Source organism: Alexandromys fortis, unplaced genomic scaffold, assembly GCF_014885135.2.
Source record: "Alexandromys fortis isolate MF-2015 unplaced genomic scaffold, M_Fortis_MF-2015_v1.1 scaffold_274, whole genome shotgun sequence".
Lineage (NCBI taxonomy): Eukaryota > Metazoa > Chordata > Mammalia > Rodentia > Cricetidae > Alexandromys > Alexandromys fortis.
Genome location: NW_026068142.1, coordinates 367,211 through 386,975, shown reverse-complemented (window position 1 = coordinate 386,975; position 19,765 = coordinate 367,211). Strand labels below are relative to the sequence as shown.

Below are 19,765 nucleotides of genomic sequence, written 5' to 3'. Positions count from 1 at the left end.
TCTTTAGTACTTTATCCTCCTCAGTAGCATAAAAGATGAAAAATGAAGTAGCATTAGGACGAGAGTCATTGGAGAATCATTCATATCATAAGTGAGAACTTTTTTGTGTGATGTTTGATTTTTTTATGGTTAGAGAAAGGGGCAGGGATAAAGGCTTGGCCATGAGAGTGAGGCAGAGTAGTTTAAACACCAGTGGCCTTTTGAATAGAGTAGCCGACTTTGGCCTTATTCTCCATACCAGGTAGATGAAAAGCTTGTACGTTATCCAGTGAACAGGTCAAGTGGACCCTGGAAGACCGACAAATAGTGAGAAGATCTATAACTCAGGACTCAGGAGCAGTATGGCAGGGGACACTTGAGTGGTAGATCTGTCCTTACATCTTCCTGATTAGGTGATGGGGGACTTGGCAACCCCAGAGCACTGAGAAACATGGAAGAAAAAAAAAAGTAATAACTGGGCCAGGTGGTGGTGGTGCACGCCTTTAATCCCAGTACTCGGGAGGCAGAGGCAGTCAGATCTCTGTAAGTTCAAGGCGAGGCCGTCTGTCATGAAGGGAAAGGTCTACAAGAGTTAGTTCTAGGACAGGCTCCAAAGCTACAGAGGAACCCTGTCTCGAAAAAACAACAACAACAATAATAATAATAAACTGTTTTATTGTGGTCAAATACTACAGAAGAAACTGGCCCCTCAGTGACCCACACTGGACCACACGCCTTTCTCATGAGGTGACAGATGCCCTAATTCCCTGAAAGGACAGTGACAGAGGAGGAGTTGGGACCTTCAGCTAGCTTCCTCCCTCCCTCCCTCCCTCCCTCCCTCCCTCCCTCCCTCCCTTCCTCCCTCCCTTCCTTCCACTATTTACTTATTATGTGTGTTTTGCCTTCATGCATGTATGTGCAGCACATGTGTGCCAGGTATCCTCATCAGATCCTCTGTAAGAGCAAGTGCTCATCACTGCTGGACCATTTCTCCAGCCTCAGGAGAAGCTGCACAGTGTCCGTGGGGTGCTGTGGGGGACACACCCCAGACTCCCTAGAAATGACAGCCACTCTCCTCCCCACTGGGGCGGTGAATTAGTTACTTTCACACCAGCTTGACCAAATACTTGAGACACATAACTTAAGGGGAGGCGAGATTGGTTTGGGTGTATGATTTGAGAAGTGTCCGTCCGTCATGAAGGGAAAGCACATGGCACGGCAGGCTAAAGCTGTTCACATGATGGTAGATAGAAAGCAAAGGAAAGAGATGCAGGAAGGAAGCCAGGATAAGATGTAGCTCCAAGGGCATAACTCACACGGCATTCTTCCTCCAATTGGGCCCCCTCCTACCCTCAGTGCCTACTACTAATATCAGCACTTGACTCCATCAGAGGCTAATCCATGCACTCAGTCAGAGCCCTCATGCAATTGTGGAAAGCCGTCACAGACACTGGTTACCAATCTCCGAGGCAGTTTTCAGTTTAATCATGCTAGCAGTTTGGATTTACCATCACAAAGGGAATTAGGGATGGCATGGTGACCACTATCCAGACAAAGGTATAGCTTCATGGTGTCAATAAAACCACACGGAGAGCAGCAATAAGGCACCCTTTTTCTATCCAGGAGACAACTATAGCTTAATACAAATCTGGAAACCCCGTGTCTTCCCAATGTTAGTGAGGGGGTCCCCACTCCTTCACTTGGTGTCATCAGAGTCTGAGGGGAAAGGAAGTGTGCTCCTGCCCGAAAGTGGTGAGGTAGTGTCCCTTACACCATTGGAATGGCACAGGGGAAGAAGCTGAAGCACAGCATTTAAGATGCAGAGCCTTGCAGTAGACAAAATAGCAGAATTGTATTTGAAAATCTCTTATCATTCTAAGAACCAGGACCTCACATGGAGTTTTAGAACTCCGTTAGATACCACATGGAAGGACAGAAAAGCCAGGACTGTGTATAAATGTGTTACTGTGGCAATGATACAGCTGTTCCGAAGAACCGAAGTTCAAACAAGATCAGAAAAGAAACACAGAAGTTGAACAAAACAGAAATTCATTATCATAAGTAAAGATCTGAAACACCTGCTAATGAATGAATGAAAGAAAAGGCAGAATGAGTAAAGAACGGACGAACTAGAAAACAGAAAGTAGACACTGCCCACTTGGACAACCAGGAACTTAACAGAGCTGAAGAAGAGCCTAACAGAGCCTGAAGCTCTAACAGATCTAACGCTCAGGTCTGGGGGCTCTGAGACTGCGACGGAGACAGAGTGTATAGTGCTGACAGTGAAAGTTTGGAGACTTCTCAGACTTGGCCAAAACTAAGTTTTATATGTGAGAAACTGAATGAACCCTAAGCAGTTAAAGCAGAAGAAATCTTCAGCAGAGACATCTCCCATCTCGAAGTTAACCCACGGTAAGAAGAAGCATGGCTGGCAGCACACACTCAGCATCCCTACTGGATCGCTGGCATTGAGTCCAGCTTACTTGGGAGCTCAAGTCAATGAGCCTGTCTCAGAATCTAAGATAGGTTGTAGCCGAGGAAGCAACACCCAAAGGTTATTCTCTGGCCTTTATACAAATGCTAACACAAATGTTTGCATATGCACAGATACATTCATACAAGAACATGCATGCACATGTCACACAACACCAAACACACACACACACACACACACACACACACACAAGAAAAGACATGGAGATAATTTGCCCATGGCAGAGGAGCCCATGAAAAGACTTCAGCATCATTAGCCACTAGAGAAATGCAGAGTGAAACCAAGATATCAGATAGTGCTGTGCACCTATCATAATGGCTGACATAGAAAAGTGTACCAGCTCCTTTTAAAGGCTCTGGGTGCATGGGATGGATTATTCATGTATTGTTGAAGAGAAGTAAAATGAGAATCATTTTGCAGAACAGCTTTGGAAGTTGATCAAAAAACTTAATTCAGAGCTACTATGCAATTGAGCAGTGCACTCCTGGCAGTTATCCCAGAGAAATGAACATTTTCATTTATACATAAACCTGGGGTAAAGGCATATAGCAGCTTTATTATAATAGCCCCAAACTAGAAAGAGCCCAGCTGTCATGGAGAGGATGAGCAGTTAACCCAACAGTGCTGTATCCTTACCATAGAGTACTATGTAGTAATAAAAACGAACACCCTCCTGCCAAGCGACTAGCTGGGTCTGTCTGGATACTGTGCTCATTGAAATGAGTCAGTTCCAAAGAGTTTCATTTATATGAAGTAATCCTATTTTTATACTGTGTTATTTATACAACATATATATATACACATATGTTTGTGTGTGTGTGTGTGTGTGTGTGTGTGTGTGTGTGAGAGAGAGAGAGAGAGAGAGAGAGAGAGAGAGAGAGAGAGAGACTCAATATGTAACCTAGGTTGACTTTAAACTCAGGGTCCACTGTCTCCGCTTCTCATGTGCTGACTTTGTAGGTATGCATCCCCAACTTTGGGTCTTCAACATCCTAGAAATGGTAAAAATAGAGAACTGACTAATAGTTCATTAGTTGTCAGGGATTGAGGAGCTGCAGGATGGAGCAGGGATTGAATCCAGTTATATAAAAGGACCCCTTAGTGCCAGTGAGATGGTTCAGCTAGTATAAAAGTGCTCGCCATGCAAATCCAGTAACCTGAGTTCCACTCCCAGAACCACAGAAAGGTGGTCAGAAAAAACTGACTTGATCATCAGGTTGTAGCCATGGTCTGCGCGTCCACAGCACACACCTGCACACATACAAAGTGAGGAATTAGAGTACTTGAAAGAATGTTCTATTGACATAATTAGTAGAACTTAGTACTCCATTTATGATATTTTGCTATAATTGATAAGATATTATCACTAGGAGAAATTAGAAAAAAGGTGTAGAGGATATCTATTGTGTATTTTAAAAGTGTGCATGCATCTATATTTATCACAAAGTAAAACATTTGAAGAAAAAATTTTGAACACCAAAATAAAATTTGTATTTAATTCTCTAAATAACTAGGAGCTGTAAGCATCCCTGAATTTTGCACACGCACTAAATGGTTGAATAGTTCAAGGCTAGCCTGGGCCATGTAGTGAGACCCAACTATAAAACCAAAAACAAACAGCAACAACACATAAGACTTTGTGCTGGACCCTTGAGCACTGTAGCACAGGCGTAGACAGTCCCTACTCTCATGTGGGGTTTTCTGTCTTAAGGAAAACAAGTTGTTTAGAAATAAAATAGGTGGTAGTGTGCAAAAAGAAAAAGATTTCCAGCAGAAATGTCTTGGGTTATGTATTGGGTATGTATTCATATTATGCTGAGCATTTGACCTTAGACACTCACTCACCAAGTAAGCTTTGAATCTTATTGCGAAGGAAAAGCTATTAGCCAGCGAAGGGCAGAAATGGTAGGGTTCTCCATACTTGGTGGATACCACTGTGGTTGTTGGGAGTAGTCTTGTTTGTCAGGGTGGCCTTGAACTTTAAATCCTCCTGTCTTGGCTTCCCAAGTGCTGGGATTAAAAGTGTGTGACCTCCATCCATGCTGTGTAGTTGAGCAATCTTGAATGGCTCACTATGAGAACACAAAGTGGGGGACTGTGCTTTAGAGGCCATGGTGCAATGTTGCAGGGGAGAGATGGCAATTCCTTTGTTTCCAAGGCAGTGGGAAGATTGGACTATTACAGAAAGCTATATTGAGATAGCATGATGTTGCAAATATATACATATAGTATTAAAAAGAAATTGTTACCATTTTGTAATTTTTCTCAGTTGGTTTCAAGTAATATTTGAGTTGTATGTATGTGAGACAATCTATAGACTGAAGATGTTACTTTCCAATGCTGCTGCTTGTTGCTTTTTTAGAGATTGGAAATGCTTATGCAGTTTTAAGCAATCCAGAGAAAAGAAAACAGTATGACCTCACAGGCAGCGAAGACCAAGCTTGTAATCACCAAAACAACGGCAGGTTCAATTTCCACCGAGGCTGTGAAGCCGACATAACTCCGGAGGACCTGTTCAATATCTTTTTTGGAGGTGGATTTCCTTCAGGTACTCTGAGCTTATTTTGTTTCCTCAGCTAGACTTCGTAGAGATTTCCAGTGTTCTCATCTGGGCTTTGTTCTGTTTTAAGACAGAGTTTCACTCTAATCTGGAGCTCACTATGTAACCTGGGCTAATCTCTAACTTAGAGTAGCCGTCCTGCCTCAGTTTCCCAAGTGGTGGAGTCACTGGCTGGAGCACGAGGATCTTTCCACCAAAGGAGGGAAACATCAAGGGTTACCATGGTTACTGGGCCTGTCTTTAATTAACAGGGTTGAAGGATGTAGATGACTTGTCTTAGTGGAAGCTGAAGGAAAAGAGTGTAGGCCAGAGGTTATGTGTCATAGAGGTTACAACAGGGGAACATCTGGTACCTAGGTAGAGTGATTGGCATTAGTCCCTAGACTCTTAATGCCAATGTATGTAAAGGTCCTCTTCTGTATTTCATTGAAGTAGTAGACAGTCTGATTGATACACAAACTTTCTAGATGCCTTTTTATTGTGGTAGAGTAGGAGCAACCACTTAAACAAGGCTGACAGGAAGTATCATTTCCCACTGTATGAGAAGATCTAACAGTGCTGGCATAAACAGTGTAAACTCCTATTTTCACTTACTGTGAACTATTTATGTGGAAATGAATTTAAGAATATATTTTTTTAAGCTCTAGGCTTGTTGATGACATTGATGTAAGGTGCTGAGTAAAATGTCCCATTCAAAATGAGAATCTGACCTGAGAGCCTGTCTTAGTATCATAGAGAAAGAGAGGTGTCATTGATGGGACATTTTTGCAAAGCATCCCCGAGTTGTAAAAATAGATCAAAACTCTAACCTGTGTTTTGAAAAATTGGAGTCTATTACCTCCAAGGAAAGTTACTAAAACTAGGAATTTTGACTTAAAATATGTTGACAAAAGTCAGAAATCTTGGAAACAAAACTTTTTTCTTAATAGTTAATTTGAAGCTCTCTGTTAGTTATAATATGGTTTACTTTGTCAATAGTAGCCATTGCTGGCCCTTCACTCCATTTGAAAACAACTAAATATGTCCATCTGTGATCCACTTATACTTTAATATATTAGCATTTTAAAAACATTAATTGTAATGCTCTTTTTGGATTTCTAGATGTATGTGATATAGTTAAGTGCAGAAATCAAAAATTTCAGAATAAAGGCCTAAGGTTTGTAGGAGCAACCACCACCACTGATGGCCCTTCATGTGTGGAGCATTGTTCAGGAACTCGCACCCACATTTTCACACAGAAATTTAGAAAGCTGGGTACAGTAACTCATATCTGATGGAAGGTGGAGACAAGATCAGACAGTAAACACTCATTGTTGAAAACAAACATCCAGCAATTTAGTTACAGACAGGTGGGCATGATGGCATGTGCCTTTTTTTGTCGCATCAAGGCAAATGGGATTCACTAATTTAACCTCGTCTTTAATTTTCTAGGTAGTGTACACTCATTTTCAAATGGCCGGGCTGCTTACAGTCACCAACATCAACACCGACACAGTGGCCACGAAAGAGAAGAAGAAAGAGCAGATGTATGTTTATAATGTGATTATAAATCTCAAAATGACAAATTCTAGTTCAGGAAAGCAATTAGAATTGACTAAAAATAGGGCAAGTTGTTTTAGGAAATAATGAGTTTTCTCTTAGCAAGTGTTCAAAGGAGACTCAGACGTCCTATGAGAATAATTGAGACACAGGAGTAGCAGTCAGGGTAGGGTGGTGGCAGTGTGGGCCTTTTGATTTGGTATTGCATAGTTCTGATAAAGGTATATCTATATTTTGTACGTTCTGAAGGTGGCTTCTTTCTCTTGACTGGAAAGATTTAGAAATGATGCTGAAAACCCTTGGGTAGAGAATCTTTGCTTGGTTCTAATGCAGGCATACCTGATTGCCTGTGTTAATGAAACTCCTAGTGTAGAAAGCTTCACGGGAAGGACACTGGACAAGACAGGAAGGGGCCTGAGCCCAGCTCCCGCAAACCCGGGTGACTCGGTGTGCGTGGCAGGAGGAGGCTTCCTTATCTCTCAAAGGAGGTTGGATTAGTTTTCAACCCTGGGGAGTTTGTATTTTAGGGATTATAACAGGAAGTTGAGATTATTCAGCAAGTTTGAAAGCACTACCCTCGATAACCACAGACGTCCTTTGTACCTGTCAGAATGTACGGCAACCACTGGATTGCTGGCAGTCATTACCCTGTTGTTCTCTGCTCTCTCTATAGGGAGGGTTCTCTGTGTTCATCCAGCTGATGCCCATTATTGTGCTGATCCTAGTGTCGTTGTTAAGCCAGTTGATGGTCTCCAATCCTCCTTATTCCTTATATCCCAGATCGTAAGTAGCTAAGTAAAATTTTACATTTAATTGTTGCTGTTTTATTTCTCCCCTTGAAGGGTCCTTTGATGTTTTTAAGTGCCAACTCTTTTACAAGAAAATCTCTGATTCTAAAAATAGTGATACATTTATATAATTGTTGCTGGTGTACACTTGTCCCACTTGGATCAGGACAAAAGTGCTGTATTTGAATTTGAACTTAATGTAGTAGTTAATACATTGACATGAAAGACAGAAAGGAAAAGGAGAAAATTGGCCTTGGGCTTGTGTCGTTTCGTGGGAAATGGCATAATTAAGTGATGGGAAGACAAAGGAATCTTAACCAAAAAGTGCGCACTCTGTGCAAAGTGGCTTGGAGCAGTTTTCAAGAATGTAACCAAGGGCTGAAGAGATGGCTCGGAGGGTAAGAGCATTGTCTACTCTTCCAAAGGTCCTGAGTTCAATTCCCAGCAACCACACGGTGGCTCACAACCATCTGTAATGAGATCTGGTGCCCTCTTCTGGCCTGCAGGCATACACACAGACAGAATATTGTATACATAATAAATAAATAAATAAATATTAAAAAAAAGAATGTAACCAATACTGATGTTAACTTTAAATTGCTTTTATTTTTGTTTCTTGATTTGAATATTAGGATATAGTTTTAATTAAATAAAGAATAATCCTATATCTCTTTTTGCAGTGGATCAGGACAAACTATTAAAATGCAGACAGAAAACTTGGGTGTTGTTTATTACGTCAGTAAGGACTTTAAAAGCGAATACAAAGGAGCACTATTACAAAAGGTAGAAAAGAGCGTGGAGGAAGATTATGTGATGAATATTCGAAATAACTGTTGGAAAGAAAGACAGCAGAGTAAGTCTATCAAATATTTTCTAACATTTTAGAAAATCTTCAGAGTCTTTGTAATGCTTGTTGTAGGTTATGCTGCTTACGGAGAGAAATTACCTGGTTTACAATTAGAATCCAGTACATGAATGAGTACAGTCAGCCCTCTATGTTTGAGGCGTCCCTCATCCATGGATTCGTTTAGCTGTCAATCAAAACTGTGCAGAAAAAGAGCAGTTGTGTCTGTCCTGAACATGTGCCAATGGTTTTTGTTTTCATTGTTCTCTAAGCCATCCACTGTAACAACTCTGTGCATGACATCTCCACCATATCAGGCAGCATTAGTAAGATGGAGGCAGCATGCACAGGAGAATATCTGTAGGACATGCAAACACAGATGTTTTGTGTAAGAGACATACATGTTCTTGTGTCTTAGCATCTGGAGACCCCGGAAGCAATCTAACATGTCTGTTGACTGTAATGATTTTTCTACACATGGCAAAACATAATAATTGGCACAGTATAATAACTTACTAAATGGTTCTTGTCTCACAGTGTTTCATGAGCATTTTTGTTGAATAGATAGCTTCTTCCAGCCGTACATTATCTAGAAGATCAAATTGCTTCTTTCTAAACGAGTTACCTTATCATCATAACACATTATCCAGTAAGCATTCAGCATAGTGGCTTGTACCAATGTTAAGTGTTATTTATTATTTAGTTATAGTTCATTTGTCTTAGGGTTTCTATTGCTGTGAAGAGACACCATGACCACAGCAACTCTTTTTTGTTGTTGTTGTTTTTCCGAGGCCAAGTTTCTCTGTTTAACAGTACTGGCTGTCCTGGAACTCACTTAGTAGACCAGGCTGGCCTTGAACTCACTGAGATCTGACTGCCTCTGCCTTCCAAATGCTGGGATTAGAGGCAAGTGCCACTCTCTTCTGGCTACGGCAACTCTTAAAAAGGAAAACATTTAATTGGGCATGACTTATGGGTTCAGAGACTTAAGTCTGTTGTCATCATGGAAGCACAGTAGCATGCAGACAGACATGGTGCTAGAGCGGTAGCTGATAGTTCTATGTCCAGATTGTCAGGCAGTAGGATCAGTGACACACTTTCTCCAATAAGTTCACTTCCTCCAACAAGGTCATACATACCTTCTCCAACACCACACCTCCTCCAACAAGGCCACAATTCTTAATTGTGCTGCCTTTCTCTATGAGCCTATGGGGGCCATTTTTATTCAAATCACCACACATTTATTAATTGCACATAATACTGGGTTGTTGTAAGGAGGCCGCTTGTTTTATTCCTGGCTGCTCAGCCCCGAAATAATCACACAGAAACTGTATTAATTAAATCACTGCTTGGCCCATTAGCTCTAGCTTCTTATTGGCTAACTTTATATTAATTTAACCCATTTCTATTAATCTGTATATCGCCATGTGGCTGTGGCTTACCCGGTAAAGTTACCAGCATCAGTCTCCAGTGGCTCCATGACTTCTCTCTGACTCTGCCCTTCTTTCTCCCAGCATACAGCCTAGCTTTTTCTGCCTAGTTCTGTTCTGTCCCTGCCATAGGCTCAGAGCAGTTCTTTATTCATTAACTAGGGCTTTAACTAGGGCTCCTTTTGGGAGTGTGGGTATGTACAGGAACATGGGCATCTTTGTACTGCTTCTGTAACACCACTAAAGAAAATCTCTCTCCCTTTTCCCTTTAGCAGCCATTAACTGCAGATAGCTGTAGGGTCTTATGATGCCCTCCCCCTGCCAACTGTTAACTGGGTAGAGATCTCAGAGAGGGCTGGGGCCTTCCTCCCGCTCCATGCAAGAGTACTGATGACCCAGTGTTGTGCAGATCTCACAGATCACAACCACTGTGATTCAAGAGCATCAGTGAAGTCATTCCTGGTGGACATCTTTCCATAACCCTCCAGCCTTTACAGCTCTTCATTCCTTTCATTCTCCCCAATCTTAGGAGGGGATGGTGGGAATGCCCCATGGTGGGGGAGCCTTTAGCACAGTCACTCACAGTCAGTCTGCACCACCCTTTCTGTTCAAAGCTGGTGGAGTGTTATTCACTGGGTTAGACAAGTGTTTAAAGACAAGCTTTTTGTGTCCATTTAGCAAAACAATAGCATAGCTTCTCCAGTTGGGCCTATGATCTCAAAGCCACAGGTTTTTGACCAGGTTTACAGTACCAGGTGTGAATTCCTTCCTGTGGAGTGGATCTCAAGTCCAATCAGAATGTGGTTAGTTACCCCATAACAACCATGGCGCTGTTGCATGATGGGCACACACTACTTGGCAGGGTAGTAGACCAGCATCCAGCATCCACAGCTGATGATAGTTCTCCGATAGCCCGTGTCACTCCTTTGTAATTATGAAGGCTGTCTGGGAAGGAGAAGGCGTCCAGCTTTGCCAGTTTGATTCTCCTAGGACCAAGCCATGTAATATGTTCAGCTGGTCTTATCATCTAATTCTTGCAGGCAGAATTGTGGTTATTTTTCAAGTTGTATGGAGCAGTACTTGTGTATATGTATTTTCCAGCTTTTTCCCCAAGTGTGAAAGCACACACAATCCTGGCACTTAGGGTGTTGCTGCAGAAGGACTGCAAGTTTGAGGCCAGCTTGGGCGATATCCTGAAATCTGTTCTCATGGAGAAAAAGAAAGTGGAGGAAGAGGGAGAGGAGGATTTTATTTTAGTTTGTGTCTTTATTTGGGGGAGTGGTTTTTTGAGGCAAGGTTTCTCTATGTACTGATGGCTGTCCTGGAACTAGCTCAGGCTAGCCTCGAACTCATCCACCTGCCTCTGCCTCCTGAGTGCTGGGATTAAAGGTGTGTGCCACCACCCAGCTTAATTTGTGTTCTTAATTGTTGGAATTCTCATAAACCACACAGAGCCATGGTAAGTCCTGGTTTCAGGTGATATTTTAGAAAAGCTGAGAAGTTATCCCAGTACCTTAGCCGCTGGGCTCTGGGGTAAAGGGGAAGGACTCTGGGAGGAGATGGCAGGGCTCTAGCCTTAGTCTCTGTATTCTCTTTTGATGTTGGTTTTGCGTGCTAAGTCAAAGTAAAGTTATATATAAAGAAAAAACCTGATGGGTGTGGTGGTACACACCTTTAATCATAGCACACAGAGGCAAAGGCAGGAGGACGTCCAAATTCAAGGCCAGTCTGGTCCACATACTGAGCTTTAGGACAGCGAGGTCTGTGTAGAGACCCTGTTCAAATTTTTTTAAAAGAAAAAGTCCTAGTGAACTGGTTTATAGGAATTGTATTTGGTTCTTTCTTTAAAGTCAGTTCAGAGAAATTTATATGTGTGTGTGTGTGTGTGTGTATATATATGTGTGTGTGTGTGTGTATGGATTCTCTTCAGTGTTATTTAAATGTAATCGACTAAGGTGATGTAAATTGTTGTTAACTAACGAATATTTGTATACAGAAACAGATATGCAGTATGCTGCTAAGGTGTACCGTGATGAGCGGCTGCGGAGGAAGGCGGATGCTCTAAGCATGGACAACTGCAAAGAGCTGGAGCGGCTGACCAGTCTCTACAAGGGGGGATAAGCCGGAAGTCCCGCCTACTCCTGCCCATGTACTCTGTCTTTTCTGTACATTTCATTTCGCCGTGAAGCCGAAGAAGACTTGATTACAGACTAAGCTGAGGAGTTGATGGCCTACTGGCGCATTCAGTAGTAAGAGCGGACAACTAAATACTTTAGTATGCTTCTGCACTTACTTTCCCTCTGAAATCTTACATGATTCCTTACGATGTCTGGAGAGGATTATCACACCTGTAGCAATTGCCAGTTTTAGTGATTCTCCATTATTCCTTTGCCATGTAAATAATTTTACAATCATTTTGTGTATATATGAATGCTTGCCTTTTATTTAAATTATTTTAGCGTTTAGCTCCATGAGGCGCTCCGTTTAGGCTGATGGAATGAATGTTTATGACACAGTACCATTTTCCATTAGGTATTTGGGTGTGTGGAGTTTAAACAATGAAACTTTTTCAAAAAGAAAAGACAAAACTTTATGTAAAAGCTTATAACAGTGTAGAAGGAATTGACATTTTTAATATTGTTCTTATATTCCAGAATATGTAATGAGATAAATGAACTGGTATATGCTATCAGTATGCTCTTTAGTTTTATGAATTGCTAAGCCATACATAGGAACAAAATGCTATAAGATAGATTTTAAAGAAAATATGATGACAAATATTATGCTAAATGAGTTTTCAGTGGTAAGTTGCAGTTATGCCATTCACAATTCTGGTAATTAAAAGTTAGCCCCAAATGTTCATTTATGTATCTTTCAAGGCTACTGAAGCTTATGAAGCAAAAGATGAACTTTCTTCCCATGGAAATTCAATTTCATGGATATAACTGAAGCAGGACCCCCAAAGCAAATGGATTCTTCTACAAATACGTAATAAGAACAAAATGACCACTAACACCCAGCTATGTGCCTTTCCAACTGCCGCTGACTTACTGGACAGAGCACGATCTCTTGGGCCACACGCGGCCCTGAGCAGAGGTAGAGTAGCAGCTGGAGCTGTGATTGACTGCAAGACCTCATCTGAGCATTCTGAGCTGAGCTCACTTGCCCCAGGCAACTCATCAGATCTTTAGACTCAGCTTCTTGTAACTCAGTCTGTAATACACGTTGGGAAACTCAGCTGGGACTTGAAGGTTTGGTGCTTTCTGGGTTTGAAATGATTTGTGGTCTTCTATGTTTAATGATAGTGATGGCTTCATGGTTTCGCTTCATACAGTTAAGGAATTACAAACACAGTTTTGGTAGTTTGTTGTCCTGACCTATCCCCCCCCCCCTCCACAATCCCTTGCTCAAGAACGAGCATGTTAGGTAGAGAGACTTTGTGGTTTTGCTTACGGATTCTTTCCTAAATATTGCTGTTTTGTCATCTGTTGGCTTGTCTTGAAAACAGTCTCTTGTGTTCTGTTGTCAGAGTCTCCAGTAGAAAGACCTGATTGTAATTACACACATGGTTTTAGGTGTCTGGACAGCCCCACCATGCCTAGAAATGGGACCTGTAACAAGAGGAGTGCCACAAGGAAAAGGTTCCTCCTGAAGTTCTCACACCATACATTTACTATAAAACTATTAAAGCGCTGCATGTCTAGTCATCCTTCGTAAGAACCTTTTCCTCACCGTCATCCATATTTCTGTCACTCTCTAAAGTAGAATCTTGACTTTTCTAGCTTCTGAGGAACACCTTCAAAGGACCATGTACCACAGTGGCTGCCTCTACCTCTTCAGTATGTGTCTGTCCATGGGTTCTTCCCCATGTGCTCACGAAGGCCGAGGGCTTGACGTAGGAATCACTGCTCTTTGCTTGTGATAAACTGGGGTTGAGTTTTACACTAATGTCACATTCACAATTCCAGGGCACTCTGGGCCTTGTTCTCAGAGCCTTCCAAGTTCTCCTCTGCTTCCTTCAGCAAGCTTCCTGTCTGACGATTAGCCTGAATTAGAGTTGTTTAGTTCATGTGAATGGTTCCCAACGTTGCATGCCTCTAAACATAGCTGTTTGTATTTTTCTACTTCTTTTTCATCCAAATCTTCTTCAGCTCTCATTTCAGCGTTCAGTTTGCAGATTTCTGAATTGCATCAAACCGTTATTATTCCTTTAATTTCTTTGTATTTCATCAGCTGTTGATCTTGTTCTCTGGAAAGAAGATGATAAGACTTAGTGCTTCTCTTCCCAGAGTCCTCTGGTCCTTGAGGAGGCTGCCATGCTGCTTTTGTGATGCTTTTCGTGCTTGCTCATTGCGTCACTTTCTTTCTGTATTTTGGGTCTCACCACGTAGCTCTGGCTGGTTGGAGCTCTCAGTGTAGACCAGGCTGGCCTGGAACTCACAGAGATTGGCCTGCGCCCCACCCCCACCCATGCTGGGAGTAATGGAATGTGCTCCCACACCTGGTAATAAAGTGGGATTTTTTTTTTGTTTTCTTTTGTTTTATTTTTGAGACAGTGTTTCTCTGTGTAGCCCTGGCTGTTCTTTAGACCAGGCTGAATCTCTGTAGACAGAGATCCACCTGTCTCTGCCTCCCAAGTGTGGGGATTAAAGGCATGCACCACCACCACCCGGCTATAATGTGTATTTTCATTCAGAAGAACACATAGTTTTCCATTTCCCATGAAGATCATGGCTCTCATGTTTAACATAGCCATTGAAATATCCATTTCAAAACTCTCTTGTTTTTAAAAGATCTGTGATAACTAAATTCTTAAGTTTCTTGTTCATGTAAGTCCTCTGCTCTTCATTGTAAGGGTTTCTTAAGTCCAGTGCACTTTTGAAGTCTTCTTTTGTCTATGTTTGATCTGAAGAATGATGTGTTGTACATATTGTTTCAACTCAGTAACTTCCTTAGTTGTCCCTTTGGTCTCCAGCCAGATTTGCACTGATTGTCCCAGTCTGTTCAGCTTTCTGCCTTGCTCTGTTAGCACAGCCTTTAACCTGGAACATTCAAGGCAAGCTTGTGAGGGCTTCAACCGCTGGTCATTCCTGTGATTCTTGCGACTGTTTGAAATGTTTTATTATAAATTTTATTTATTATGTTTATGGTGGTGTGTGTGTGTGTGTACATGTGCCAAGGTGTACATGTAGAGGTCAGAGAACACCTTGCAGAAGTTAGTTCTCTTCTTATGCCTTGTTCAATTCTGTGGACTGAACTGGAGTCCTCAGACTTGTGCAGGGAGTATTTTATCACTGAGCCATCTCACCAGCCCTCAGATTCTCTTTTCTATCTTAATTCCGTAGGCAGTGTCCTCAGAGAGACTCCGCCTCTTCATGCTATAGCTCTTTCGCCCTGGCCACTAGGTTTAAGTTTTTCATTTTCTCCCTTCTTTTTTCAAAAGCTGTGTTTTGTTAATGCATATTAGTTACATATGTCAATGGGTTTCATTATGACATGTTCATACACATGTATAATACATTCCATCATCTTCACCCCCTGTGGCCCTCTCTCCTTCAGTCTTTTTGTTGTTGATGATGACGACCCAAGGAGTTTTCATTGTGGTTGCATGTAGGGAATAGGTGAGGGGTTATTTACAGGAACATAGCACATTACCAGTGCCTGCAACCCTGAAGGAAAGTCTCCCTCCCTCATCAGCCACTAGATAGATGTTCAGGGCAGGGTGTAACCTCTTGAGCCCCTCCCCCTCCACAATGGGATGTGGATAGGCCTGACCTTGTAGAGACCATGTGCAGAATCACGGTGTGGTATCTGTGTCGAACACATCACCACTTCTCGCGTTATTTCCACCCCCTGCTCTTCAGTATTCTCTGAGCCTCAGAGTGGGTAGTGCAGGTGTCCCTTACGCAGAGCACCCAGGAGTCATGTCTCCTCCTTACTGTGACCCTCATGAGCTCCAAGGTCACTTCTGCCCACTACAGAAATGAGTTTCTCTGACCAAAGCTGGCGGGAAGCCCTCACCCACGAGCACAATAACAGTTTGCTGGCTTTTCATTTTAGTGGAAACCCGCAGTTGCAAAGTTCTGTCTCCACCCCGTGTGGCCTGTGAGCCTCATGGTTTTACATTTGCTAGTCTTGACTTCCCCGATCTTACTTCCCACTTTTTTCTTCAAAGGAGTTCACTGTGCCTGTTTTCAGTTTCTGTTTGCCTTTCGTTGGATTAAAGCCTATAGAAACCTCATGAATTTTCATGTTGTCCTTGCACAGGGGCCATGCTCTTCTCTGTCTGTGCTGCTGTTAATACACATGCTGCAGAAGTGAGCACACGCCACAGAAATTTAAATATTCTCTTGAGCCTGTAGAATAAGTCACTTAAAACATAGAGTTTTATTTAACTTTGAAAGCTTGTATCTGTCAGAAATTTGTAGGAACTTGAATGAAAATCTTTCAGCTATTTTTCCAGTTCTAGTGGGAAATTTACATTAATGTGATGGATATTTATGTGAACCAAACCTACTTAAATCCCATCCTTAAAGGGATAGAGAAGATAGGTCGTGTTGAGAGACAATAACACAGCAGAGTCACACATGGCTCGGACAGTATTGTTTCCGATTCATTGCTGCATCCCATCATTTTTATGACACTTATGGGTTAGATTAAACAGAACTTGGAATTAGCTGTGGGTGTGGCTGACTGGTCTCTTAAGCTACATATAAAGTATATAAGCAAAGACTGAATCATTAACGATGCCCGAATTGTGGAAGGAAATAATTGGTGGCTTTGAATTTAACTTCATGTGTATTTAGGTGGCTTGAGCTGAAAGATTTTTTGTGTGCTTGCTACTCAGGCTATGGTACAAAGCCCAATATTTTCTGCCTTATAGATACATGAAGTTTCCCAGTTTCATTTGCTTGCTTTCGTCTTTACCCAGTAGCTCTTCACCTTTGCATATTAACTGGGAGGTTTGGGAATGGTAGTTACACTATGAGTAATTGACGTTTTATCTCCTTACACACAGAGAAGCATGCACTCACGCTCATCCACACATGTTGGGAGGAAAGAAAACAGCACTTTCCCTCCTTTCCATTCCCTTCTTCCTGAATACGCTAACATTAGTTAGTTATCTTGAAGTCTTAGTTTTTTTTTTTTTTTTTTTTTTTTTTTTTTTTTTTTTTTTTTTTTTTTTTTTTTTTTTTTTTTTTTTTTTTTTACCAAATAGGCTAACTGAACACTGAGGAATCTCAAGTTTCCCGTCTAATAAGCGAAAACAACATTTTGAGACCTGATTGCATCTGAGTGCACGATCATTTCATAGCCACTACATGCTTATTCATGATTGTCAAGAATTGATAAGGAAAATTTTTACAGATAGGATGTCTGTGTGTGCGCGCGTGCCCATGTGCACGGGCCTGTGAAAGCACTCTGTTTTGTTCAGCTCAGGTGTCCCCAAGAACAGGACTGTGGGATGCTAGCCCTTGACTTCAAATGCACTTTTATGCTGATTTTTTTCTGGCTGTTCAAACTTTTACACTGATATGTAAAGTAAGTGAGTTTTCACTCTCCTTATCTTTATTAGTAACATTGGAATGCACCTATTTCACACGTGCTACACTTGTTACTGTGCTCTGAGATGTTCAATTTTAAAAACTCCCACTTTTTAAAGCGGTGAAATGATGACTGGTGGACCAGAGGGCCTCACGAGCGATCATCCTTCAGTTAGGCAAGTATTATAGCAAAGGACCAAGTGGTTTAAAGAGAAATGAGTGTCTTTGCTTAGCTTCCCCACTCGACGCTTGAGCTTAGTTCTGGATGTCTTACCATCCGTCTTTTTATTGAGTGAGGCAAACTGAAAGGAAACCCATAGCATTTTTTATTATCTACAAGAAAGTGTATGAAGATGAACATCCTGAATTTTAATCCACGAGATAGCTAAAAACTTTTGTCTGCTAGCCATGTCAGAATAGGAGGAATCTTTAAAATTCTCTGTAAACCAATGAAAATAAAAGAAAAACTTGACAATAACCTCTACATTTTGTTTTTCTGTAAATTCAGTTTTCCACTACAAGTAAGTAGAAGTCAGGCATGGTAGCTCATGCTTGTAGTCCCAATACTTAAACCACCAAGTGAGGCAGGGGATTTATGGATTTGAGGCTAGCCTGGGTATCTTGTATAACTGTTTCAACTACAATAAGAAACAAAAATAAAAGCAGAAAGAACCAGGTTATTTAAGCAATTCTTGCACAACCTTTAATAATCTGGTCGGCTTCACAATCCTGAAGCCAGGTTCCCTGTTTGGTTTCACTTCTATAAAACAGATACTTTCATATAAATGGAAACATTTTTTCCTCAAAGCAATGATTCAAAACATGCTCCTTATATTAAGGATTATGTAACCACATTTTTGTAAATGCCTGCTGTGTAACTTTTTCCTATTACGTGATTCTTTTTCAATTAATTTGATCTTCTGCTGGTATAGGGGCCAATAGATCTGTGAATATTCTGTGGGTGTGTCCATGTATACGTGTATATATAATGTATATATTTTCCAGCTAATACCTCAGATGTGTGATTGTTTAATAAATCCCATACTGTTTGCGCAGAGCAGGGCTTCCATTAGCAGTAGGTATTCTTATTTCAAAATGTGACCATTAGTGAAGAGGATTTCAGTGATGTGAAACCTTTCAGTTGATGTCCATGTTTTAATGCAGATTCCCAGTTTAAGGCCCATGAGTCAAGTAAAATTGTATCTTTTTGAGTCCGGTAACCCAGAAGTGGTCCTTGAAATGTCCTGGTTTAGAAGTTATTAAAACTCGGGGTGACTGCTTGCTGAAATGTCTAGAAACTGCAGAGAGGCAACAGACACCTGATGTAAGTGCCAGCAAGATTCCGCTTAGCCCTCCAGTGGTACTGTGAACACTGGAAGGGACTTTTGAGTGATATTACATAGCATTTTCACATTACCTTCAGAATGAATTGGTATTTATAATTTATTTATACTAAAAACTGCTTTATTTTTGGTCTTTAGGTTGCTGTGTGAAACTTTCTATTTAAAGTTCTTGTTCATTTGTGTGTTTGTTTGTTTTTTAAGCTGCAGGTCATTTCCAGGGTGTGGTATAGATTTTCAAGGTCTGGTGAGATTTGAATGGAAGCCTTGTATTAGGAAAATGAAGTACTATTGATAAAGGAGATCTTCACAGTGCATTCAAGATCACATAATTAGGTTTAAAAATGAAAGGTCTGATTTGTAAAAATTTAATGTTATATCAGACTTATCTAAGATTTCCTGTGAGAACTTAAGATGCTTTTGATTTTTAATGAATGTTGTAATGAATGATTTATGAATTTTTGTCTTTCAGTCTGTAATTTATCTCAACATATTAATAAAAAGAAGGGATGTTCTCACCATAAGAGATTTGTCTTCATTATATTTTATTCTTATGTTTTTTGAGACAGAGTCTCACTCTGTAGCTCTGGCTGTCCTGCAACTCACCTGTAGACCAGACGGGCATCGAACTCACAGAGATCCGCCTGCCTCTCCCTCTCGAGTGCTGGGATTAAAGGCGTGCGCCACCACCTACTGGCATATTTTGTGGTCTTCATATGTTCATTCTTTCCTTCATTCAATCATTTAACAAATGCATAAATCTCTGTTGTATTACAGGTCATGAGCTGAGAGCTGGGAATTAGTCACTGATCAAGACAAAGCTCTAAGTGAAAATTTAATCAATAAAATATTATTGTCAAGGAAATAAATCTAGTTTTAATCTTGATACATGTGAGCGGATCACAAAGGACAATGAGAACATTCACCTAGAGCACCCGAACTGTCCTGGAGAGGTAAAGGAAGATTTCACTGAGAAAGTAAACTTAAGCTGAAACCAAAACGGGGAAAAAAGAGGTGAAATACTAGAGAAAGGCTTCATATAGTGTGTGCCAACTGTCATCCTGAAAATATTAGGATTCATGGCAGCTTAGGTTGCTTGCACAAGATCAAGCCAGTCAGCATTCTAGCATGGAGTGGGGAGGGGTTCATGGGCCCTAATTGAGGAGTTATGGACAGTTGATGGCTTCTGAAAGAGGGGGTGTCAGTTTTCTTCAAGGGTTGTCCCGTGTAGGTTGGTTGTGCTCCAT

At 41.2% G+C, this 19,765-nt stretch overlaps 1 protein-coding gene across 2 annotated transcripts in view; it reads left to right on the top strand.

The window, feature by feature from the left end:
* Dnajb14 (DnaJ heat shock protein family (Hsp40) member B14) overlaps positions 1-19,042 on the top strand; it is a 43,693-nt gene extending 24,651 nt beyond the window's left edge. For both annotated transcript variants that reach the window (XM_050126836.1, XM_050126837.1), the window contains 5 exons: positions 4,836-5,021; positions 6,465-6,559; positions 7,246-7,355; positions 8,041-8,213; positions 11,631-19,042. In XM_050126836.1, the coding sequence (XP_049982793.1) occupies positions 4,836-5,021; positions 6,465-6,559; positions 7,246-7,355; positions 8,041-8,213; positions 11,631-11,755 (689 nt within the window). In that variant the 3' untranslated portion in view covers positions 11,756-19,042. The remainder of the gene's footprint in view (positions 1-4,835; positions 5,022-6,464; positions 6,560-7,245; positions 7,356-8,040; positions 8,214-11,630) is intronic.
* Positions 19,043-19,765: the final 723 nt, after the last annotated feature.